Source organism: Scophthalmus maximus, chromosome 16 (assembly GCF_022379125.1).
Source record: "Scophthalmus maximus strain ysfricsl-2021 chromosome 16, ASM2237912v1, whole genome shotgun sequence".
NCBI lineage: Eukaryota > Metazoa > Chordata > Actinopteri > Pleuronectiformes > Scophthalmidae > Scophthalmus > Scophthalmus maximus.
The window spans coordinates 10,042,304-10,067,435 of NC_061530.1; the positions used below are offsets into that span (position 1 = coordinate 10,042,304).

Genomic DNA, 25,132 nt, shown 5'->3' on the forward strand with positions numbered 1-25,132 from the left:
CCTTTGATATTTTGGGTATAAAATGTCGTCACTTAATTTAATCTTCTCGGATATCAGCATATTCCTTTGTAAACCTGTCAAAGCCCAGGGGACTTAATTACATATCAACCATTTTTCCGAACCATGAGCAAATTTATATCAAGTGATCTTGTATTTGAAGTCTGACATTAACAGGAGATCCCACCAAGGATTCATCTGGAGGGACTAATCTGGCAGCCATGATGTTTGTTTGTTGAGGAAGAGAGGAAGAATCCCTGCTGAGGCGCACGCACACACGTGCACAAGCACACACACACACAGCTCTTCAGCTCATTTGGTGTTTTTGGCAGAATTCTTTGTAACCTGGGGGAGCAATCTGTCAGTGTCTGTCCCTTGGACAACCTGCCATCATGCACACTGTGCTATACTGTATGACTACAGGGCGTAGAGAGCCATGAGCATGACCTAAAACATTTCTGAGGCATGTGTCTGTTTTGACATCCCTTTAAAATCTGTTGGTGACATTTGAAGAGATAAAATCAATATGTAAAAATGACAGATAAGCAGGTTGTGGAGAGTCCTGTTGGGCATTACTGTAGATAATGTATCTGCAGGCAGTTTCAAAGAATTATTCTGCCAAGTATTGATATTTCATTGCTCTCAAAACCTCCTATCCATTGCAATAACAATTTTCTATAAATCCCCGTATAAAGGCTAATGAGCACTGCTGTTCTCAAGGCAAAGGGGGATGACAAAACAGTATTATAATTGTATTTTGTTTCTCCATAGTCTGTTTCTGGTATAGTCTTCTAGACTTACATGTAGCTAACCTTCTCTTTACCACTGTGAAAATACAAAATAACTTCCCAGGTTTATTTCTGATCAGTGTCGCTCCAGTTGCACAAGAGGCAGATAAAGTTCTTTGTGGCTTTGGGACACGTCTCTGATTGTCCTTGAGTGGCTCATTCAAAGACCAGAGTCAAACCTTTCAAAACATCTGTGGAGAGACATGAAGATGGCCGTTCACAGTTGCCTCACATCAGGTCAGTCATGAGAAAATTATGTGCAGGGGGGATACAAACCACCACCAAACTTAGCTCTTATACCAACACACTCAGTTTCCATTAGCCTTGTCTCTAAAAACTGTTTCAAACAATTCTATCAAATACCTGGAAATGTCGGCAAAGACATTTTCCCGAAACTTTTCCTGCCAATACCGTAGTAAAGTTTCTGGAAAATGTGAGCCCCATGTGAGAATACAGCGAGTGTGTGTGCGCTCTACGCAGGCGCCACCCCTCACCTGAATATTCAGGAGATGTTGCTGTTGTTGTGAACGCTTCTGACTCAGTCAGTCCCCTGCTGCGTTCTTCAGCAATGCGGAATCTGCATTTTGACTTGGCAAGTTCACTGTGTTTTTAACGTCTGATTGGCCAAGTGTCACTTGAGTCATGCCACTCAAATTCCGGTTATTCATGGTTGGATAGCGCAACACAAATCCCCAAAATGGGCTACTGGAGTGATTATAAGCTGGAGTGAGCACGGCCATACTGTCTGCCTGAGAAATGTCCTGTATCCCGTCACCAGTTCTTCCTCTTTTGAGGTCCCAGAGCTGTCGGACGTCTTTTCTTGAATACCAGGATTTGCTGCCTGACTGCACCACAGACCTCCTCGCTGGCACCTTCCACCTCCGAGTGTCAGGTGCTCTCCCTGTCATTTCCAGAGATGCAGGCCATGGAAAAATACATTGACAACTCCATGGCAGCTTGCATCATCTGTCCTTCTTCACCCGCAGTAGGAATCGGCTTAATTAAAAAAAAAGATATTAAAAAAAGAAAAAAAGATATAGAACCAGTCACTGAGTCTCTGCTACAGTTATAACAGCCACTGCGGAAGATTCTTTTGCTGTCAATGCCTCCTCATTGTGGGCCTCGCGATCTTTCAGATTCATGAAACAAGTGCAGGTTTGCATCATTGTGTTGTTAGTGTGGTGCAATCAGCTGAAGTCACTTTGCACTCTGTGCCTGCATGTCCTTTGCTCTCTGGGCACATGAAAAAGCAGCTTGTTGAATGTCTGTAGATCCGCGGGGGGACAAGAAAAGCTATCGTCTAGCAAATGCTTTTCACCTCCTTCAGTGGAGCATCCTTACTAACAGCTTGCATAGGCACATTAATCTTTGATGAGAATGTCCATCAATACACCGGTACCACCATGAACTCCCTCAGACAAACGGTACAAAAACACCTGTGTCATGCTCTTGCACGCTAGCATGTACACTTGCATAACAGATTTCTATTAAAAAAAGAATAAAGGAACGGTAGTCAGTTAAAAGAGTCTCGACGTGAACAAATTAAGGCCAGCTCCCCAATACAGGTCAGAGAAAACACAAGGGTGGATGAACGCCGGGTGCATGTGACGTGCAGATCAGTTATGCATTATGTACATTTCTACTCTGATAATATAATGAATCCAAAAACATAATTATGTAATTTGAACACAATTGTTCTGGATAATAATCTAATCCAATTAACTAAGTATTATTGTGGTATTTCGGTTACTGTGGATATGTGTGTCAATCAATCTTTGCTTTGACTGACTGACTGTTGTTCCGAACGCTTGAAAAGTTTCACCATAATATCCCTGTTTTTAATTTGAAATGGTTACAGGAAGTGTTCAGTTTGTGTTAGCAGCTTAACGCAATCATTTTGACAAGACAAACTGGAGCAGATCAAAAACAAGCCTTCTTATTAACAAATGACTAACTACGCTCATCAACCTGAGTGAATAAGTAAAAAAAAGGCCTGCGTCTAATACAAGCCGACCTCAAGTAAAGGCCTGTTACCTTCTGCATTTGAGGTTTATACACATATAAAAATAGATATATATCTATATATCTATAAAAAATAAATAAAGGCCCCGGATACATCTTAAGGGAAAAACAGAGAGCACTTTTCTGCCTAGGAAAGATCCATCAGTCCTGTGTGAACAAGAAACCCAAAACAAAGAAGGAGAAAGGACAGGGAAAAAGAAATGAGAACTGAAAGGAGATGAAGAGGCTCTGTTTGGAGCAATATGGGAGGCTTTTGATGCAGTAATACTCCCAACTGCTCCCTCTGGACAGTCCATCTCCAAATTTCCTGAACAGAACTGCCTGTGAATTACTGAACCATCCTGCACAGCTCTTTACCTCTGGCTCTGTCTGAGTCGGAGAGGCAGCCCACAGACCGATGCATCTTCCTGGACAGAGGAGCCCTTATTGCCTCAAGCAGCTTCCACCTCGGTGCAACTTAACTAACACTGACGCACACGTTGAAAAGATAAATGTGGTTATCCATACTAATGACTGTTGTCAGCATAAAAAAAAGGAATAACTTTCAGTATATGAACTGCCTCTATATACTGTATGTTTTCCTTGCATTATTATGCAGTGAACAACAGTGTATTTCTCTTTCTGTTTCCCGTTTTTGAAAAAAAAAATCAACATTTTTTAATAAAGGCATTTGAAACTGCTACTTGCACGAAGTGAAGGGGGAAGACTTTGACAGGAGGGAAAGATAATGAGATCTAGTGGGATGAATCTCTGAAAGGACTTCAAGAAGCTGTACTATTAAACAACTAGGGACCTTATATGAGGTGAAGTTATCAATCTGCATCAATGCGTGGATTTGCGTATTGTTGTTTTTTACCTACAAGGTGCAGCTGGTTCTGCCATGTTGCCATAGATGTCAGCTTTGTAAAACTCCCAATGGACAGTTTCTTGGAGACTGTTGCCACGGAGGCATTTATGAGTGCTATATTACTTCATACGGCTGTACATACTGTTTTAGCTTGTGGTCTATCATCTGGCTTAAAATCTATGTTGATTACAATGAAGACCAACAATGATAGCCATTCTTTGTGGATAATGTATCAAAATATCTACTGAACACAAATTATTCCTGTGGCATAATGCACAGAGATCCCACTGGAAATGGAGAAGGTTCAGGAGAGTCGTTTTAAGATCAGCTTTCTCATAAACCAAAAATGTGTTCATGTAAAGCATTCGTTTTTGGAATAAATAAATAGTCTAAAGCCCAATGACCGAATCAATGAATCATTTCTTTATTCTCCACATAGCTGCTGATCCACCACAACCTAGTCGAGGAAAACTGTGACTCTGCTATTTTAATCTTTTGCCCACTTGTTAAAATGACTGACAGGTGGGCAATGGTGAAACTGTAAGCAGTGATCTGTATCGTCTCACTTAATATTTGTCATATTCCAAGCACGTGCTGAAAAACCTCTCCCTGAATGTTTGCATCATGACGATTGACCATATTTTAGCGAGATATTCAATAGGCCGCTGATAGATTTTATGGCAACACATCCAAACTGTGCCATCGTGGACACCCTGTGGGTTCACCAAGTTAGCCAGAATGAGTCGGAGGTGTGTAATATCTGTGTTAAAGTTTGTACAACGTGAGCAGCTCTCTGCTCTGCCATTTGCCCCTTTACATTTGGGTTTTCATCAGATTTTGGATGCCTCTGCAGCGTGACACTGTGAGTGAAAAATGAATTTGCATTATCAACTGGTGAGAAAACAATTAAGCAAAGCCATTAAAATGGTAATGCGATTGCACTTGATGAATTTAATCTGTCTTTTTTTGGGATACTTATTGCAAGTAGGAAATTTAATTTGTTTGTAATAATGGTGGTGAATTTTAAGTTTCCATTTTGCAGTATCGTTTTAATGGAGCCTCTCGTAATGCATGAAATTATTATGGTTTGTTCTGCATCACATGTCACTGTTAAACAAATGTTAAGGCATAAATGCAATATGCAAGACTGCACTGCCAATTTCCTAAACACCAAACTGTAAATTCCCATGCATCAAATACCCATAATTTTACAGCGGATATATCAATTAGTATCCAAATGAATCCGTTAGTCTGGACACAGAGTTCCATTGAAAAGATTTGAATGTCATACTTTGCATGACACACCCACACATTTCATCCTACATTTCAAAGTGTACCGCACAGAGTTGTTCTCACCACGGGGCTCTCCATGATGCCTTTGAGGAAGATGAGGTCCAGGTCATTGGCAGTTGTAGAGCTGGTGCTGTCACTCAGTGTGTCCAGGGCCTGATGCATGGCTACACACGGAGAAAGAACAGAGTTTATTTCCCTCCACGTACTGCAGTTCCCCCATGGGAAACTGAATCGATCACCTCAAAGAAAGAAAGAGGGAGAAGGAGGATATTACTGTAGTTCTCACTACATGGCTGAAGGAAAGGGGGGCGCAGGGGGGGAGGAGGGAGAGGGAATGGGAGCAGCCTTGCATCTTTTCCCAAGCAATTTAACCTCTGTCAGTCACCCTCCTCTTTTGTCCGACAGAATCCCACAACTCCCAACTTCCTCTCTCTCCCCCTCAAACGCACATGTTCATGCACGCACACACATTCCATCTGAACAACAGCAAAATCCCTGAAGTTTCTGGGAGAATAAACATTTTTGCCATTTTTGAGTTAATCAGTTTGGATGCCTGCACGTTCTTCGTCACAGCGGTGTGTGGCACTAAATGCTAACATCGCCATGACTACATGCTCACAATGATAACGCCAACGTGCTGATGTTCAGCATGTTTAACACCATAAGAGCTTAGTGTGTTAACATGCCTACATTTTCTAATTATCACAACAAAGTTTTCAGTGATATACAGATTATCAATAAATGCAAGAGTTTACATTTTTATTGTAAAAATATAGGGAACATGTTATTATTTGTCATAATGAATACGTCTTAGGGAAGCATGATTGTGTTCAGTGGTTACCTTGATGTGCAGCCTGAAGCTGTGCTACTGACAATACTAAAACAAATTACATTGTAGAATCAAACACTTACCTTAATTTAAAATAATTTTATGATGGAACTCAGTTTCAACTTGATATTCTATAGGCAGGGGCGAAGGCCGGGGTCAGTAGAGAAGCTGCTGTGTGTGTTTGATTCTGTCTTTGAACCATATGGAACGCCACAGTTCGCATACAACAAAAGGCGTGGCATCACTGTGTGCAGATCAGGTTTGTCAAGGACAAGGCAAATAATGTTTCTAATGCACAGCAGAGAGCTCTGCGAGTTCGCTTTTCTTTTTTTTGTCAAGGCTCTTGCAAAGAAATCATGACGTAATAGATATTTTGAGAACAGGAGGACTATTTCTGGTTCTGTAGCATTTCCACATGTACACCGTCTGTACAGCCATGTGCAAACAGCCATAAAGACAAAGCACTCACCTCACCATGGCTTTCACACAGCAGAAATATTGACGGAGGATTGACAGCTATGAAGGCAAACACAGATGAATAATTACACAATTCCGCTGTGAGGTCTAGTTTTTTGTTCTATTTTCCCTCCAACACCGGCTCTGCTCCATCAGAGGAGTTACTTAGATTTGTGCCTGGCAGAGACTACAAGACGAGCAGGCTCGGCTCACAGGTCCTGTGTAATTCTGTTAAATCATTACAAGTGCACGCCTGTGTGGTGGCCACGTTGGCCCCTCTCCAGGGGTCAGCTCGTCTCCTCTCTTACTTCTTCTTCTCATTGTTTGCCTTCTTTTCACTGCTGTTCTTTTTAGGACCCCTTAACTCCACCCCCACATTCCCATACTCTCTTAATATATGTACATTTCTCAAATAACTTCTCTCATTTCACTCCAGCCCCAGACGACCTAACAATCTCAAGAAAGTCAATAACTGTCAATTTCTTGACATAAGAAATTGACAGTTACTTCTCACGTCGAGGAGCTTGAACAAAACATCGTGAGGAAGATATGTGCTTGACTAGCATTTAGATCGTCGGTGATATTGCCATTCCTTGTGAGTCACAAAGGGAGGAGGAAAACGGTGTGAAAAGAACTGGAGAATAACACCCATTTTCACGGAGCTAAGTATGCCAGGGGTCGTTCTATTATTCATAGAGATTATTAAAAATCCAACTTGTGCTCTTTCTGGGGTCTTGCTGCCTTTTTGTTCTCTCTACGTATAAAGATAAATATGGTTTCTTCCCTTGTTTTCCTTGGCATGCATCAAATCAAAGACAACAGAGCACTGCCTATGCAGGTCAAAAGTTCACACAGGAAAACATCTGGATGACAGACTAAGATACTATCTTTATTCCATCCCTGTCAAACTGCAACTTTCTTGTGAAAACAACTTGCTCTTTAGAATTCAGTAGGGGTATTTCATCTTGTATACTGCCACTGTCAAAGCCATCCTCCCTTGCATAAGCCTGCATAAACTTCCAATAAACCGGCACAGCCAGAACCAAACAGCTTCTTTTTTTTTATCACTAGCAGTATTTATATTTCTCCTGCTCATGTCTCATATCAGCACTAAAGTCACATGTAGACATTTGGTGAGGGGTGAGAACTCAGGTGGAAGTCATTTTTCGCCTCAGTGAGTCTCAACTCCCCATATTATGCCCTGTAACCTGATAACATAAGAGAACTCCATTTAGCAGGCAAAGGCTTAAGAGCACAAAACGGGACTCGGGTGTGAAGACGCACAGAACCAGCGACATGTAGGTCAGGTACACCAAGGAACCTACTCTTCCAAGCAAGTGCTGCAAAAAGCTATTTTCATACTTGATCAGGTCTTGTTTTACAGCATTTCACTGCTTGTGTTCAATGGATTTGAGGAGCGGATCAATGATCGTGACATCACACCAAGGGAGTGGGAGAGCAACTTTTTGGAGAATATGTAATTCAGCTAAAATGTGCAATAGTAACACAGGGGTGGCCCTCTGCATCAGCTCACAACAGAGGCAGCTTCTTTTCCACGGTGTAAGTGGGGGACATGTAATCACAAGGAAGCCACATTAAAGGTGCTTTTGTTGGTCAGAGTCTCATCCGAGTGCCAGTTCACCTCCAAGGAGGGTTACAATTAAACTCAATGTCATGGGGGCAGCCAAACAATCAGGGCAGTTATTGTTTGTTGTTAGAGCACAGCAGGGGGAGCAACAACCTCTTAGCCAGCACTTAGTGAAGGTTGTCGGTTGCTATGGAGCGGCGGTTGGGGAGAGGATGGAGTGGGGAGCTGAGGGAGGGTGGAAAATGGAGGAAGCGATATGGGAGATGCAGTTGTGTTGGCCTTGCTCCATGCTGAATCCCCATGGGGTGTCACACACAGGGGAGTACAGTGTGCAGCTGACTCGGCCTGCAGTTTCTTTCTGGCTATCAAAACAGTCCGACTCGCTCATATTTAGTGACATAAACTACATGTCCTGAAACATGCAGAAACATTGAAAAAGGTTATGGACAGACCCTGTAGTAGTACTGTCAATGATGGTCGCGATTATTTGTTTCTACCTTCAGCTCAACCGCGTCATCTCAGAGATTGTTGAGTGTTGTGTATGCTGCCTATTGACACAACTATGGTATTTAGGGAACTCAGTTTTTTGCAGTTCTTTTTACCGTTAGAATAAAAAAATGCATGCAACAATGTCACTAAAGTAGTCCCTTATTATAATATAGACTTTACAGTACAGTGAGCACAGGAAGCAAATTAATTCCTCATTCACAATCATAAAACAACTGGACTTAAACTTTATGATTATATTAGTTTGACATAATTATGATGTTCAAACTGATTGCAAAGTGTGATGATAGAAAAATGATGCCATCCGTGCTTATATTGGTCCCTATAGGCTTCGCTTTCACCGTGTTATTGTCTTGACCACAGGGACGTAGACAAAAAGGAACTGCATCGCCCATTGCATGCAAAAACATGAAAGAGAATACCGTTCTCTATCCCCTGTGAGGGAAACGACAGGTGGAACAGCCGAGATTGACAAAAACAACTCAACCTTGCGAGGGGAAAAGAATCTGATGGAGGAAAAGGGGAAGAAGGAGAGTGACAGAAAAAGAGATAAAACAAGAGTGCACCGGGCATTCAGTCTGTGGAGAGAGCCAGCTGTGATAACTTGTGGTTGTGGCCTATCAGTGACAGGTCCACTCTCTTGATCACGCATGTGATGACGCCGAGTCCGATGCACAACTTCACTACAGCTGAGGCCCGCCTGTATAAGGCAAGATCGCCATGTCTACTGCATCTCTCGGCTAATCCAGAGAAACAATTGAGTCAAAAGTATCTTCTTCGTGTTATCTTGTTACAACTACAAAAAAATATTTCAATGTAAAACAAAAATGGACAAACTATACTTTGAATGGACACTGAAAGTTTGGCCCGGCCAAGACCTGGTGATGACTAATCCTGGCACTTTCGAGGGATAAGGTCAATGCTCAGCTCTTCAGTGTGCAGAGACTCCGCAGTAATAAAAACAGCTTTGTTCTGTGACGAACACTAGCAGATATCTGAGAAGCCTTCTGCTCAATTATATTTTTATTCTTCCCTTGAAGTTATTGTTGCCTCATTTCTCTGTAATTCTGTTAAAATGGTAGAAAAAACAACATGTTGAAGAGATCAGTGAAACGATTCCAAAGTGACCTCAATATAATAAATTACTCATGGGCCTCCACAGACATTATTAAATACTTAAAGGTATATCTTAGATTTGATTCTGCTCCCGGCTCTCCAGCAAATAGAATTACTATCAATCCCACAGGTAGTGAAAGATGAATGTCTAAGACTGCGGCGGTGAAGTATATTGGATTGCAAAATATCCCAGTGTGGTGTGTACCAGAACTGATTAATCATTTATGACTAATTAACTTGTTCTTATGCTGTGGGATCCTTGATTATTTCCATCTTCAGCCCCTTACAGAGAACATTAAGTTTCCAGTATTGTCTTTTAATATTCAGACGGCAACAACATCATCAACAAGTGTACATAACACAACTGTCACAGCTAAAGTGTGAATTCAGCTTTGGTCTACAAGCGCTCACGTCAGGACAATTACGTTAACATCTCCCTCGTGGAGCATCAGTGAAAAGCCAAGCAGGCTGGTGACAAGTTAAGGGAAAGGGTTAGGGCTGGGGTTAGGCATCTCGTTGTGATGGTCAAGGTTAGGGCAAGGGGCTTGGGTAATATCAATGTGTTCACACTAAAGCTTTTTTCAGACATGAACTCCTGAAAATGTCCAGAAAATTTTGCCGCTCACATAAACGTCTACACAGTCATCGATCACTGTGCACGGTGAGAGTGCAGGGCTAAGGACATCAGTATAGTTCACAAGTTTCAAGTGGGCGGGAATACAACGGACATTTTTCCCTGAAGACATGTAGACAAAACTGATGGATTTAATAATGGCTGAATTCCATTTCACTACGTCAAGGGCCACCATGAGCACTTGTGAACAGCACAGACACTTTGTTAATGTTATTGTGCTGTTCTTCTTATGTCATGTCCAAATGTCTGCTGCAAAAAAGGCCAACGCAGTCAGAAATCCTTCAAAACAAAAGTCTTAATTCATACAGTTAAATCAATATATATCAGTCTAGCAGGTAACAAACTTCTCTGAAATCATGCTTCCTATGATGAGAACACATAGAAATGCTACAGAAACTTTTGTTTGATAATCATAGTTCAGTTTCCTTAATAGAGATTTGATGCTTCAGGATGAATAACGCTGATTGTTTTCCACATTTTTACTACAAATTGTTCTCTGTCTCATCTTTAACTGATGGTCAGTGAGAGACTATTAACTGTACATACAACAGATACAACAAAAATACATACAGAGGAGCTGGCAGAATGCATTTATTTATGTATGTATTGTTATTTATTTATTATCTTGCTCTTCATAGAGCCTACGCTGAGCTTGACTGTCCCATGAGTGGCCACATTTCTGGGGGAACTGTAACCATTTAAGCCACCGCATTGCCATGGTGAAGCTTTCTCCAAGCTGGCATGGAATATGGCTGCAAGCTGGATCACCTTATTAGCTGTAGCTGAAGGTCTCCGCTGGAGACAACACTTGTGATATTTGTTGACATTTTGCAAGTGGACTGCAGCTCCCGTTACACCTCGCACCACGGCCGCAGAGAGAAGTTTTGAGAGAAATTACAAGTTTAGCGACTGAACTGACTTGACTTTAACTGTGTGTCTGTTTTTCCAGCCAGCAGTTAATGAGAGAGCAAACAGAGATCGTCAGGGTGTGATAGGGATGGAGTAATTGCCAGTGTCACAGCGTCATCGAATACCCTCAGCCAGAACAAAATTAAATTGTCCCATTCTGTTGAAACCCAGCGATTATCTTTGACAGCCTAATCCTACCAACACACTGTAGCCAATGATCCATCATCTGTGTTTGAACACTACTTCATTAGTCCAGCGTGGGCACACAAATATTCCTCTGGTAGCACGGGGGTGTGGGGGTGTGTGTGTGTGTGGGGGTGTGTGTGTGTGTGTGTGTGTGTGTGTGTGTGTGTTTGTGTGTGTGTGTGGAGAGGGGGGTGAAAGTGAGACAGCCTGAGAATAATTTGAAGGTTGTGAGTCTAACACTATCAAGCGTGCCGTCTCTGATCAGAACACTGTTGCATATGAATGATCCCATACTTACTCACCATGAATATACAATGCACTGGAGGTCTCGCTTTATCCTTCCAAGTCTCTCTGTGTGCACACGCATGCATGCACACGCACGCACGCACGCACGCACGCCACACACACACACACACACACACACACACACACACACACACACACACACACACACACACACACACACACACACACACACACACACACACACACACACACACACACACACACACACACACACACACAGAGGATGCAAATGCTTTGACAGAAACTGTGATTCATTATGGCTGTCACTGCTGTGTTGTCTGGCTCCATTACAGAGCGGAGGACATCAAGCAACATGGCATACTGTGTGTGCATGACATGCAATAGACATGTCAATGATGTTATGACCCTTCAAAACTTGACGGATTAAACACGACAACCGTCAAACAGTTGAATTCTTCTCATCTACAATCCCAAAGTATTCTTGCATGTGTGTTTAAGTGGGCGTGCGACCAATGGGTCAAAGCACTCATGTGGAAAGATGTAAGCGAATAAGCAAGCATATTAATAGACACGGACACAAACTCAGAACATATTGCTGGTATGCAACTCTATGCAATATTAATGAACTCCATCAATTATGAACTGGATGTATGGTGCTTTGCACTCATGCTGTGTGAGCAAACATTCCCTGTGCATTGTCACACTCTGGAGGTTTGAACCAGCACATCGGGTGCAGGTGCAATGCGAATACAAAACACCGGCTAGCCCTGCATCGCCAACATGTGCGTGAGCGTGTTGTCACCTGCTCTCTTGTATGTTAAGGGATTCAGCCTCTGTCCATTATATCTACTCCCTAATCTGTACAAAAAAACACATATACAGGAGACCTCATTTGTCTTTAAACTATCCTGCAGCCCTCTCACACCCAGCAGGCAGGGAACCTGTGTTCTTACCTTCTCCCCCCAGCTTGATTCCCAGGCCCTCCAGGGAGTTGGCTGAGTCCCCCTCCTCCAGGGAGAGCATTCCAAACAGGCTGCCAGCCATGGTAAACAGCACCCCACTACACTGCTCACAGTAACACACCCAATACAGTATCTGAGGCGGACGGAGAGATCTTGCTCTCTCTCCCTCCCTCTCTCTGTCTCTTCTCTCCACTTTCTGCCAAAAAACTGGCTACTCACCACCCCCCCTTCTCTCCACCTGCTCTTGACGTGAATGTGTATAAGCTATGCCTGGCTGAGCGTCTTCTCCTCTGCATGAATGAATGCAGATGAGAGAGAGCTGTGTGCACGAGCAAAGGAAGGTGTGTGTGTGTGTGTGTCCATGTGTGTGTCCATGTGTGTGAGGGAGGGGACATGTATTGTGCTTTTCTCAAGGAGGAGGGGGGGAGAAAAGGAGGCAGAAAGATTGTCCCTCCTGCTTTCCCTGTGGGGGTTAACGGGGGATAGAGCAGCAGAGGAAGGAGGAATGGTCAGACACATATGAGTGATGACCCTGTATATCCTCTATATCCTCTACTACATCAAAGACGCAGGTACAAGCACAGCCAGCCTTGCAGATTATTCACTGCAACTTCACTGACAGGAGTTGAAGAACATCGCTTTGCTTTAAATCAAAACTGACCCTTCTCTAACCTTTCTTCCAGCCTGCGCAAAAAAAATAATAATATACATATAGCCTCGTGGAAAATGCTTTTCAAATTCAAAACAGGGCATGAATTGGTTTGGAGAAACGATTTACTACATGTTACTAAATGTAACATGTAGGCTATGTGTATAAATCAAGACTGACTGACGGCCCATTACAAAAACAGAAACTTCACACACATTTTAACTCTCCATCCAACTGCTTTCCCCCTCTCTCCGGCAGCCGACGGCTGCGATTTATTACGGCCTTATAAAATATTATGAAGCTTTGAGTTCTAGATTTGGCCCTCTGTTCACCAATGTACTTATCATCTTAATTTTCCAGACATCTGGTCATTCCTTTTCAATCTTTCATGTGCCTGGATCGAGGGTCCGTTGGCACTGTATGAAGAGGAAATGCATGGAAGGATGGTTAGTTGCCAACTCTTGTCTCTTTTGGCACTAAAAAGAAAATATAATTCTACCGATGTAAAAATGTCCCCGTTTTAACTTTGATATCACCGCCAAGGTATACACGTGAACATTCCCTTTGATACCATGCCAAAAAGAGACCATCTCGTTGGGATCATCATGGCGACAATGTGATTTGACCTGGATTCCTGAAGATCTGTGGAAACTTTTGCACATGTTGTTGTTGTTTCCTTTTTAGAAAATTGTTATATTTTTTCATCCTGGAATCTGTTTCATCAACCACCTTAGTTAGTCTGGGATTTGTTGAGAGGTTGCCATGTTTGATGACTTGAAGTAATGCCAAACTGTCTCTCTTAACATGAGAAACCATTTGATAGAAAAAACAACCCTTCTTCAAATAAACATCAATATATATATTTAAAAAAAGATACTTTGGGTAGAAATTAGATCTTGTGACTGTAAATGTTCCAAAATTGTTTTGAATGTGTGTGTGTGTGTGTGTGTGTGTGTGTGTGTGTGTGTGTGTGTGTGTGTGTGTGTGTGTGTGTGTGTGTGTGTGTGTGCAGATGCACTTTTTTATTCCAGGCCACTACTGCAGATCTGAAGTGTGCATGAGTGGAGGACATGGAAGGATACAACGGCAAATCCTTTGAGGCATGACTGATCCAAGACTGAGGTTTTAGCGCTCTATTAGCCAGCTCATTAGGTCACATTAGAACTCGGGAGATGAGATACATGTCCTGAGTGCGGGAATAACCACAAACCGCTCAGCATCTCCTCCCTCTCTTCTCTCTTGATATCTCTCTCTCGCTAACACACACACACACACACACACACACAAACACACACACACACACACACACACACACACACACACACACACACACACACACACACACACACACACACACACACACACACACACACACACACACACCAGAGCGAGACCAAGCCACTTACCCGAGTCTGAGCTGGATGTTGCCACGGGCATTTCCAAAATTGGTTCCTCCCAGTATCGTCCACAAAAAAGTGTTGTATCAACTGCAATGAAAGAGATTGCACAAAGAGTGAGGGGAGCTGCATTGAAAACAATAATGAAGCATTGATTGTGAATTTGAAATTCAAAATCCCTCGGTTGTCAGACCGCTGGGGCCGAAATTAGGCTGAAACACAGGAAGGAAGATCGAGTTGTGTTGTTAGGTTGAGTTCAACACACAGGAAACACACAAAATCAAATTCCTCCCTGTGGTGAACCGGTGTACGCAGCTCATTCCTAATCCGTCTAATCGAGCTCCCACACATGTCAGCTGGCATCTAACTTTATTAATACCTAAAAATAGAATAACCAGTTGCTCTGGCAACACCCAAACACTTTTAGCCATCAAGTCCATCCGGCACATTATTAGCAACAGTTGGAAAGGCAGAATCAGTGGGTGAGTGAGTGGGCGGGCCAGCTATCATTAGCTCAGAGAGGATCTCTGTTGATTCTAATTGATCCATTTAACACGAGGCCGAGAGAAACAAGCAACAAGCAGCAACAAGCATCACGGACAAAGGAGCGGAAGACTAAGCATCTGCTGTCCTGAGATCAAAAACTGGCTTATGAGGTGAAGTGGGGTTGGTGAGACACACCCGGTGAATAACGCTCAGGAGCTAAGGAGGTTAACATAGACAGAACAAGGCAATCAATGGCGGCGTGGGTGGAGAGAGACAGAAAATATAAGAGGGGTGAGGAGATGACTGTCAGCAAGCCTGCAGCTGTGCAGAAACATAAGGCGTATGAGTTCCTCGCCAGAACAATGGCGAGGAAGAAAAGGGTGCAGCTGATGAGGGAGGCGGTGGTATCCAAGGATGCAAATTCTTGGTTGCTATGACGATATAGCTTTCCGTGATGGGAGCAGTGCCGTGGTGGCCAAAGACCCGCCAATGTCACCACAGGGTCTCCGTGCGTGAACGTGTGCATGTGTGTCAACATGTAAAACTGTTTCCACATCGTCGGCACTGCTCAGATTTGTTGTGATGAAAGAGCTTCACAAAAAGCCCCCAGGAGTTACACTGAAGGGCCTAATGGGGGCACGAACAGGAATATTCACAACGACGGCTGCAGTTTAAATGCTTCCTGTCTGGTTTCCAATGCCATTTATCTCAAAAGCCTAAATGAATCACATTTCTCTTGAACTACAGAGCGGCTAATATTTCTTAACTGGCGGGCTGGGCGACATCGCTCACTAATGAGAAAGATTCTTTTATCCCTCACGTATTTATTTTCTAGCCGCTCAGTGGTCATTAATCATAAATCAAGGGGTCCTCAAGCCGTGTCATTTTAATAATTTCCGTCTCCACACAGAGATCCAAATACTCCCAAAATCCTCGTTGTTCAGATACTGGCGGGCTGCATTTTTGTGTCCAAGCATTTCATCAACGCGCCCTGGGGCACTAGTTAAATATTCGTTTCAGTTACAATCCAAAAATATTGATCCACCAAAGTCAGCGATGCCTGGAGATGCATCGGGACTTGAGTTCTGGAACTGCTAGTACTGTATTACTGCTTTTCAAACCTCCATCTCAAAATAAGGGTAGAATAATAACTTCATTACTCTAATGTCTGCTCAACTTTAGATTTATCCCTCTGTAAAGCTACTTTCCATTAATATTTGCAATAACCTGGTTTATTCTGCCATTTTTTGATTATGACCATATTTTGGGGCATTTCATATCCAACTCCCTTCTTTTGTCTTCAGTAATTAATCCATTTCACCTAACACATGGACAGGTCATATTTGGATCAGTGCACCCTGAACTCAGCGTAACAGCCTCAGATAAAAGCTGTCACATTTTTCAAGTACTTCTTTTCTGTCTATTCATTTTGTTTAAGAGTAGTTGACTTTATTATGTTTCTGAGATGAGAAAATATTCACTATCCACGACGGAACGACACGATAACTTCAGTTTCACAGCTGTAACTGTTGCTACCAGTGCGACATTGAAGCCAATTCTCTGAGATGCTGAAGGACCAAGCGCTTTTGCAAAACTGCGATCGGGTCCTCAACAGCACATACCAGTCTCTCCGGCTTATCCCTGTCATCCCGTGTTTGCACTGTGAAATGAGCTTGTTAAAACTATGCAGAGATCACACGGCAGCTAAGACGTCAAAGCCGATTGCGGAAGGACCCGACTGTGCTGGAGCTGGACTGACACACTCAGGATGAGGGGGCGGGATATTCTCTGCTTCTTTGCCCCTGCCACTGTCCCCGTCTCCTGTTTTATACTACTGAAAAGGTCAAATTAGGAAACATCTAATAATGGTGCAGTTGTCGCTGGTGGTGGAACGTTCTTGGTAATTGGTGACAAGTTGCCTAACAGGTATTGGAACCAGTAATCAAGCTGTACATTGAAGGATTAAATAAGTATTCTCATATGTGTGCGTGAGTGAGTGTGTGTGTGTGTGTGTGTGTGTGTGTGTGTGTGTGTGTGTGTGTGTGTGTGTGTGTGTGTGTGTGTGTTTTAGACATTTTTGATACCAAATAACCTAACCAGTGCAACAATAGGTAGGTTTGCATTCCTCCAACACCCTAATCTTACATAACCAGGAACAGGGGCAAAGGTCAACCCTTAGACATATTCCTTAAATTCAAGTGCTACATCCAACATTTTTTCTATTCAAACTGAACTTGGATGGTGTCTCTCTACAATCCACTTTGGTTTGTGGCTTATTTTTTTTGCTCTGGAAGAATTTTGTCTACAAGGACTACAAGCCTGCACTATCAAACCCCATGTACTGAGATGAATGACTTCATGTTTCATACTGTATTTCTCTATCAGTGATGATCCCTGTGGTGGAAAATCTCAATTTCCTTGAAAAGAAATTACTGCTACAAACTTGTTGGGTTTGTTCAGGGGTTTTTTTTTGGGGGGGGGGGGCACATTTTGGCCTTGAGCAATGACACAAGTGGAGGCACAAGTGTTTGTATGGCAAGTGTAAAACACAGGCTGCATTAAAGCCTGTAAAAACACACACACACACACACACACACACACACACACACACACACACACACACACACACACACACACACACACACACACACACACACACACACACACACACACACACACACACACACACACACACACACGACCAAGCAAGTCTTAATCCACACATGCAGCCTGGCGTCAGGCCTATAAATAACCCTGTGCTCCCACAGGTTCAGCTCTTCTCTTTACTTAACAAGGAAAAACTGTTGTATCCAAGACAACCATGAGCAACTCCTCGCTCCCCCCCCGGCCTTTTGCCATGGCAACAAGGGAAAATGCGTAAAATAATAATAAGTTGGTGCTAAAATTGGATCTTTTAAAGGTTTGAGCTCCACTTCAATACGAGGTTGCTCTATAGCCGAGGGAAATGATTTACTAGCAGCACAAATGGTTAAAAAAAGCAGACTATTATTCACACAACAGACCGGTTTGACAGGGATTTCAAACAGCTGATCCTGATCACTTTTTCTGCAGCTCTGAAAATCTCAACAAATTCACCAGAAGTGGGGAAAAAAAAGGACTGGTTCACAGATGCTTATTATGGAAAATGAACAGCTCCCCCGTGGCTTCCTGAGAAAGAGAAGCCAACGCTGTCACAATTTATACTATTCTGGCAAAAAATATTGAATGACATTTTGGGGAAACATAAGAGCATCTGTCCTCCAATATCTCAGAGAAAGCACCAGCATGTGTACATGTCCCTGTTGTCGGACTAAGTTCTAAACGCTCTCAAAAGACGGTATGGAGCAGTTCACTCAATCTCGCCATTTTTTCTGTATTCTACATTGCTAAAGAATTTGAAAACAGCCGGATGACACAAGATTGACCCCTATCCACCGATATCAGCAGAAAACAAGAAATCTAATAAAATCTGATCGTCTTAGCGTTCCTTCCTTCTCGCTCGGATCTACACAGATAGTAATTTGTGTAATTGGAATTAAATGTCATGTGCATACCACTGAGAGGCTAAGTACTCAGGCAAAGTGCTGAGGGCCAACCAGGGAAGCGTTTACAGTCACGACCCTGCCTGGATTTCATTAAAGGTCCCCAATCCTTTTTCTTTTCTTTTTTTGAGAAAGTTGCCACGATGGAACAAAATGAAATGATGCGGTTGTCACAATAACGGCGGAGTGTCTGTATATGGAGATCTGTGCCCCTGGGAGCGAGGTGGCAGGTGCGAGAGTAAATGAGCCGGTCATTTTTATGAATGACACCACCGAGGTTGGGGAAAAGATGCTGAGGCCTCACGAACGGCTGCCGATTAATCTCCCTGAAGAACGGAGTGTGAATGGGCCTCTGCTTCCAGAGACTTTCTCCCTGCAGTTGATTACGATTCCTGTTTGATGTAGTAATAACTCACTCAGTCCGTCAGAGCAGTAAAACCGAACAGTGTCATGGTCAAGCACCACTCAAGGTGCTCTTGTGAAGGACGCCAGGAAAACCGGGATGTGACTCTGACAATCTCCCGCTGCGATCGAGATCGCAGCAGGAGAGAGTTTGTGTCTGAAAACAGGAGATCTGGACGCGGATCAGGAGTCCCACGGGGGGAGCTCTTTAAATTGTCCTAAATGAGTGACCAACGTCGTATTCATTTAATGTCACGTATACATTACTGTGGGGCTCAGACATGCCATGGTCACATTGCCATGTTCCTAATTTTTGTGTTTCATACAAAATGTATTCAAAAGTGAAGAACACATTTTCCACAGTCTAAGGAGTCTGACTTCCAGCAGCAGTTCTTAAATCTTTAAAAAAAAGTATCGAGATAACTTAAACCAGACCTGCTGCTGAGCCTGTAGCCGATCTAAATCCAAAGCTGTCTGAAGCAGAGGAATTTATGGTAAACCTCCCTCTTCCAAAACAGAAACTGATTAAACGGTTTAGTTTTATTTAATCCCAGTCGAAAACCCTCAGAAAATGGGACCCGAGTGTGGTTTGATATGAAAATCTAACAGAGACACACTGCAAATCTAACAGATTTTCATATCTATCATATATATTTGTAAGAAGTAACTAGACATTATGCATATTCAAGGGAAACAGTAATAAATGCTTGAGGTTTGATTTCATTTTCATTATTGTTCGTGGCTGCACTTGAGTCTAGTGCACAATCTTTTTAAAAAAAGGATTTTTTTTTACTGAATTGACAACATTTTATCAACTATGCATAAAATTTTAAGATTGAGATAGCTACGGTCTAATGTTGTAAGCCATAAAATAGATTTATGTGTAAACTGAAGTTCCGTTCAAATAACGACCCTCACATCTCCCCGCCCCCGGGCACACTGCATCTCTTCCATCACTGAACACACAATAACATCTCTCTCGCTGGCAAAGGTCATTTCAATACTTTCTCCGCAGTGATAAAATGACCTCACAGTGTGACACTTTAACTCAAGACAGAAAAAAACCACCATGGACATTTGAGCATAACTGGTGAGCGCCAGTATTGTGCAACTTTACCAATGTCTACCATAGAAGATTATCAAATCAACATGAACATAAATCAAAAGTCTTTGATGTTTCTGTCATATCACAGACTGTATATAAAAAGAGACTCTGGAAAGTGAGGGCCAATGCTTAAGTGCCTGAAAGCTGTATTCTCTTGAAGGACCAGCAGAGGGCGACTCCCCTGGTTGCAGAAAAGAAGTCGGATTCTGTAGAAGTCTCGGTCACTAGTTTCAAGTCTTCTTCAACACAGCATGAGGTTCATTTAGTAAATGTTGGTCTTATTTAGGGTAAAATACGCTTAAGCTAAATATGGTTTTGTGCAGTCAGGATTATTGAATGGATAAATTGTAATAATTAACTGTATGTACATATTTTTGGTATATACATTTCCTAACAGTTATACACAGATTTCTTTGGAAATATTTTATACATATATAAACAAACATACACACACACACATATATATAAATATATTGTTGCTGTTATTATTATTTATGTGAAACCCATCTATTTATATTCCTTATGTCCATCCACCCTTCGTCTCAGACACCTGCACGCGTTCTCGGATGAGTGGGCATGCGCATTGGCGACGAACAGACGCATGACGTCCACATCCAATCTTTTTGTCATTATCATCAACATCATTCTTTGCGCGGATTTTTTTTTTTTTCTTTCTAATTCCCCAGAATTCGCCCTTTTACAGACTGTGGTGCGCGTGAGTTGTGCCGTCACGGACACGGCCGCTGCGTGTCACCTGTGGCCGCCGGACCCTGGCCAGGTGTCCCATTATAGCCCGCGGACCACGAAGAAGCCGCGGGACAAAACGACATGCGGCGACGGACAAGGGCCACGACACCGTGGTCGGTCGAGGCGGTCGCGTATAGCTCCCGTGCGCACAACTGTGCGTAACCTCAATACCAAATGCGCCCACGAGGTGGAGTGCGTCTCCCGGCGTCATTTCGAAGACTCTTACTCACTCACAAATGAAAATAATTGACTGACTACGAGTGGCCACCTGACGACCGCGTCTCTGAGAAGAACACAACCGGAACACCGCGTCCCCTCCGTGACCGGCGGAAGGTTGAGGCGCTCACCTGCGCGGCTGCCTCCGTCTCGGATGCAGTCAGAGGGGCTGAGGTGTCTCCAGCGGTCGGCTCGCAGCTTCTTCTTTTTAATCTATGCAGTCACTTTGACGACACCGCAGCCCGCACCCACACACACACACACACACGATCACACACGATCACACACACTGCTATCTTTAACCTAAAACGTCTCGCGTGCGCTCACGAATCGCTCCGTTGATTGACAGCCTGCGAGGTCTCTCCGCGCGCACTGATCCGGTTCCCCTTCGACAGACGCACACGCAGCGTTGGTGAGAGCGAACGCGTCTTGTCGGCGCGGTGCCCCCCGAGAGAAAGTTGAAATCCCGTCTCCTGCCGTCGACGTGAACCCGTGCACAGACCGGGAGCGAGATAAACCGACTGGCACCTGAACGCTTCCTAGTGATCCGGCGACATCTAGTGGCGAAAAGAGCAAGCACAGTTTGAAAAATATAAATAAAATAAAGACTATCAGAGGGTGTGGGTTTGATATTTTGATTCCATTTATTCCATTCAGTCTTTATTGTAAAGTCATTGATTTAATACAAATTATTTACATTTTTGCTCAACAAACATTTTGCATGCACATTAATGAGTAATTAAAAATGCAAGAGTCACAAAGTCCAGTGCAGGTTGTCTCGACATTTTTTTCTGATTGTAGGTAAATGGAATATTGGGAAGTCTTTCACCATTGGTCGCTGTAGTCCAAGCTGCGAGAGAAGAGAATATTTTTTTTATTTGCTTCATCATCACGTTTAACCGGTTCAACTGTCCAAGACAGGCGATTGTGACACTGTAGCGATGACATGGACAATAAGCTGTGGTTGGACCCACAGTGAGATAAGATGCTGATCAACACTCTGAGGGGTAAAGAATATTAACGAGGAGCTAAACAGAAGAAACGTGATCCTTCTTCTGCAGCACGGATCAGAGCAACAAAGCAGTATGACAACATGCTGCACCAACAGGACTTATATTTTGGGATGTACACACTGTCACGTGGCAGAGTGGAGCAAAAATAAAAAGTATTCATGGCAGTCATGATGTGTAATCTTAAACTGAAACTGTTTGCAAATAGAAAATGAAAATATTGGTACATTCTATGTGAGTGTTGTCTCATTAAATCGCGCGTTGCTAATAATGACAAACTGTTGACTGTCACATTTAAACCCATAATGTAGATTATGAGTTATACTATGTTATTATGAGTTATAAATCAAAAATGTAAGACAGAGTGATGCTGATTTGACTCCTTCCCCTGGTGATGGAGCTTTTCTTCAATACTGGCCAGTAATGCAGCTGCATATATGATGTTCTCATAGCTTGTGCATTGATTTTCTTAATTTCTTGATTTTTGTTGTTGTTAATAGATTCGTCTTTCAGAGGCCAACTGCATTGGAAGCATAGATGATTCAACCTCCACTGGGGGAAACTCCTAACCCACATAAAGTCTCTAGAAATATTAATGTTCCATCCTCTGAATATTATTTCAGGGGCTTTTCCAGCATGACCAAATGTTGTCTTTCATTTTAGGCTCTGAATTCTGTCAGTTGCCAGTTTCAGTATAAAATCTGAATTAACCAGAGATGTATTCTCATGTGCTTCTCTCACCGTGGTTCAGTGTCTTGGCTCGAATCAGCCCCGAACATCAGCCACGCCGCCACCGCCTGCTCGGGGGTTGACCTCTTCCCATACCTGCAGAAAACCAAAGGCACGCATGTAATGACTGCAGCTCGGCATTAATTGGAGACTCTCGTCCACGTGAAACCCCCTCTGTGCTCCACACCAGTCACCCGGTCAGCATTTCACTAGGTGCTCTGGCGTGACCCCACCTGGCTTGTTATGAATTTTTAGTGGACTTATCCAGCTGTGAACAAGATAAGTTAGCTGCATACACCCTGCTAAGTTTTTAATCAGTGTACTTCTCTGCAGTCCAATCCAAAAGTCAACTGTGCAATCGCCGGAGAAAAGAGGAGAATTTTTCGAGTTCACTGCCCCAGTGTCCAGCGAGGCAAACGACAAACAAGCTCCTCCGACTTCAATGCAAAAAATCAATGCCTGGCAATTGTAACCTTCCTTTGTTGGAGCCACGAGGGGCCAAAGGTGGCACGCAGCCCCTCGAGTCTAATGACAAACAAGCCTCTTTAATTACAGAGCAGGAGGGTTAATGATGGGGAGATACACCCAGCTTCCATCACAGGGAAAGTCACGACAGACAAGAAAACAATAAAAAGACATTTCTTTACGATGCATAAAAGAAATGTGTACAACCATGCAGGATTTGTATTGAATACTGTACATAATACAGTCTTGATTCACCTGCAAAGAATGAAATGGAATTCATTAATGTGTCTGCTGTTTCCTGGATGTTTTTTTGTTTTTTTTTACAAGATGTGGGGACTTAACAGAACAATTACAGGCTCCTCTCTGCTCTGAACAGAGGAAGACCAGGCTCCTGCTCTCGGCCTCCTTATTTCTTATAACATGAACAGCGGTGTGTTGTAATTTAAGCATAATAATGAGCCATTAAGAGTGCTATTTTGCTTGCAAAAGAAAGGACGAACTTATGACTTCAGCATATGAAAAGTTTTGATTCAGAGTGAAAAAAAAGCCTTTTATGAGCAAATTCATGCCACAAAGGGAGAGTTGGATCCTCCGGTGACGGTCCTTGTCTTCAGGGGAAGTGGACGACGTGTCTGACCAACCAGAGGATGAAAAGTACCAAAGTAAATTCATGTTTTCCAGCATTTATTAGTCTTTTTATTAGATGCTTTGTGTGTTGATTTTACAGTTAATCGTACTCACAGAGCCGCTGTGACTCGGATGATTTTCAAATGCACCCAGAGAATCACTGTAACTTCACTGAAGACCTCCCTGCGTTGACTTGTTTGTTTGTTTGATGAAAATAGATATATAAAAACATTTGAAATGTATAGACCATGCTGACTGACCTCTGCCTGGTGATGAGGTTCACATAATGCCGGATAGCTGCGTGGTACTTGGCCCACTCGGCCGGTGAGGCGTTGCTCCCCGGACTCTCCGGTTTGGGAGGGTAGGCGTCCGCCAAGCTGCTCCAACACACCAGCAGGCAAAGTACGAGCGCTGCGAACATCATCCACGACCTCAACGTGCTGGCCATCTGAGGAGGAGGAGGAGGAACACCGGGGCATCATTTCCCTTATTAATAATAATGATATTTAAAAAAAAAAGTTATCGAAAATAAACAAACTCTTGCATAAACTTTAAGTGAACGCCGAAATACTTTTGTGATGTTTGCGCTTCTGCGCCACTTTACGCAAATCCCTTCAGGCACAAAAAGCATTACTCAATAGCTGATGTGAATTTCATAAGAGGTTTCCACGGGGAAAAAAAACAACTAACTCCGGTTAAAGTAGAAGAAAGAGAAAAGTATGAAGACTCACTTTTTGACAGTTGTCTGTTGGTGGAGTCGCTCCGCTGTTGCCGCTCTCCTCTCGGTTGGCAGGATTATATATCGTGAGGGATGATGATGGTGATGATACCTGATGCGCACTGAGCCACACTTGACCACACCCCTCGCCTTTCTCCTCCAGCACCGTCGGTCCGGGGGGGGGGGGGGGGGGGGGAGGGGTCGGTCCGGAGGGGGGGGGGTGCTGGAGTACAAACTTGCCTGCGTAAATTTCAGTCTCCGGCGCGTGGAAAAGTTCATTCGTCGTGCGTAAAATAAGGCGAACGTGATTAATTTCTCATAATCTTACTTAAAATAAGTGTTCAAATCGTAGTTGCTGGCGCTTCTCGTGGTGCTACGTTGTTCCGACACCTAAACTGTGACGACTTGTCGATTGCAGCCTCTCATGAAGTGAATTACTGCAGGGTTTCCCCTCAGTCTGCCCGCTCAGCACCACGGACATTCAAACCATGACAGGTTGGTCTCAGTCCGAGGCTGCAGCCTCTGTCCACGTGTAACGAGTGAGCCAAGGAGTTGAACAGACTTTCTGTCCAAAAAAAAAATGCTTTTATTGAGCTTTCTTCTCCGATCTGACAAATATTAAAAGTATTCACACAACG

The 25,132-nt window shown here is 43.2% G+C and overlaps 2 protein-coding genes across 3 annotated transcripts in view; both read right to left on the minus strand.

The window, feature by feature from the left end:
• The window catches only part of mpp2b (MAGUK p55 scaffold protein 2b), a 31,226-nt gene extending 9,766 nt beyond the window's left edge, over window positions 1-21,460 (minus strand). The window contains exons 1-3 of one of the 2 annotated variants that reach the window (XM_035613420.2): window positions 21,077-21,460; window positions 14,457-14,537; window positions 5,011-5,111 (exon numbers count right to left, since the gene is read on the minus strand). In XM_035613420.2, the coding sequence (XP_035469313.2) occupies window positions 5,011-5,111; window positions 14,457-14,487 (132 nt within the window). In that variant the 5' untranslated portion in view covers window positions 14,488-14,537; window positions 21,077-21,460. Of the gene's footprint in view, window positions 1-5,010; window positions 5,112-12,392; window positions 12,689-14,456; window positions 14,538-21,076 lie in introns of those variants that run through there. The other variant, XM_035613419.2, reaches the window with a different exon arrangement.
• Window positions 21,461-21,570: 110 nt separating this feature from the next.
• On the minus strand, window positions 21,571-24,643 carry LOC118287847 (peptide Y). Its single transcript, XM_035613422.2, has 4 exons — window positions 24,508-24,643; window positions 24,037-24,224; window positions 22,697-22,780; window positions 21,571-21,795 (listed from the first exon to the last, which is right to left on the minus strand). The coding sequence occupies exons 2-4, from the start codon at window positions 24,222-24,224 to the stop codon at window positions 21,771-21,773; spliced, it is 297 nt and encodes a 98-aa protein (XP_035469315.1). The 5' UTR covers window positions 24,508-24,643; the 3' UTR covers window positions 21,571-21,770.
• Between the last annotated feature and the right edge of the window lie 489 nt (window positions 24,644-25,132).

Bases quoted from the DNA above. Each gene is read 5' to 3' on its own strand.
- LOC118287847 (XM_035613422.2), bottom strand. From the start codon at position 24,224: ATGGCCAGCACGTTGAGGTCGTGGATGATGTTCGCAGCGCTCGTACTT. The intron at 22,781-24,036 runs GTCAGTCAGCAT...GGTTTTCTGCAG, and splicing joins AACCTCATCACCAGGCAGAG to GTATGGGAAGAGGTCAACCC. The intron at 21,796-22,696 runs GTGAGAGAAGCA...CTTCTCTCGCAG, and splicing joins AGCCAAGACACTGAACCACG to CTTGGACTACAGCGACCAAT.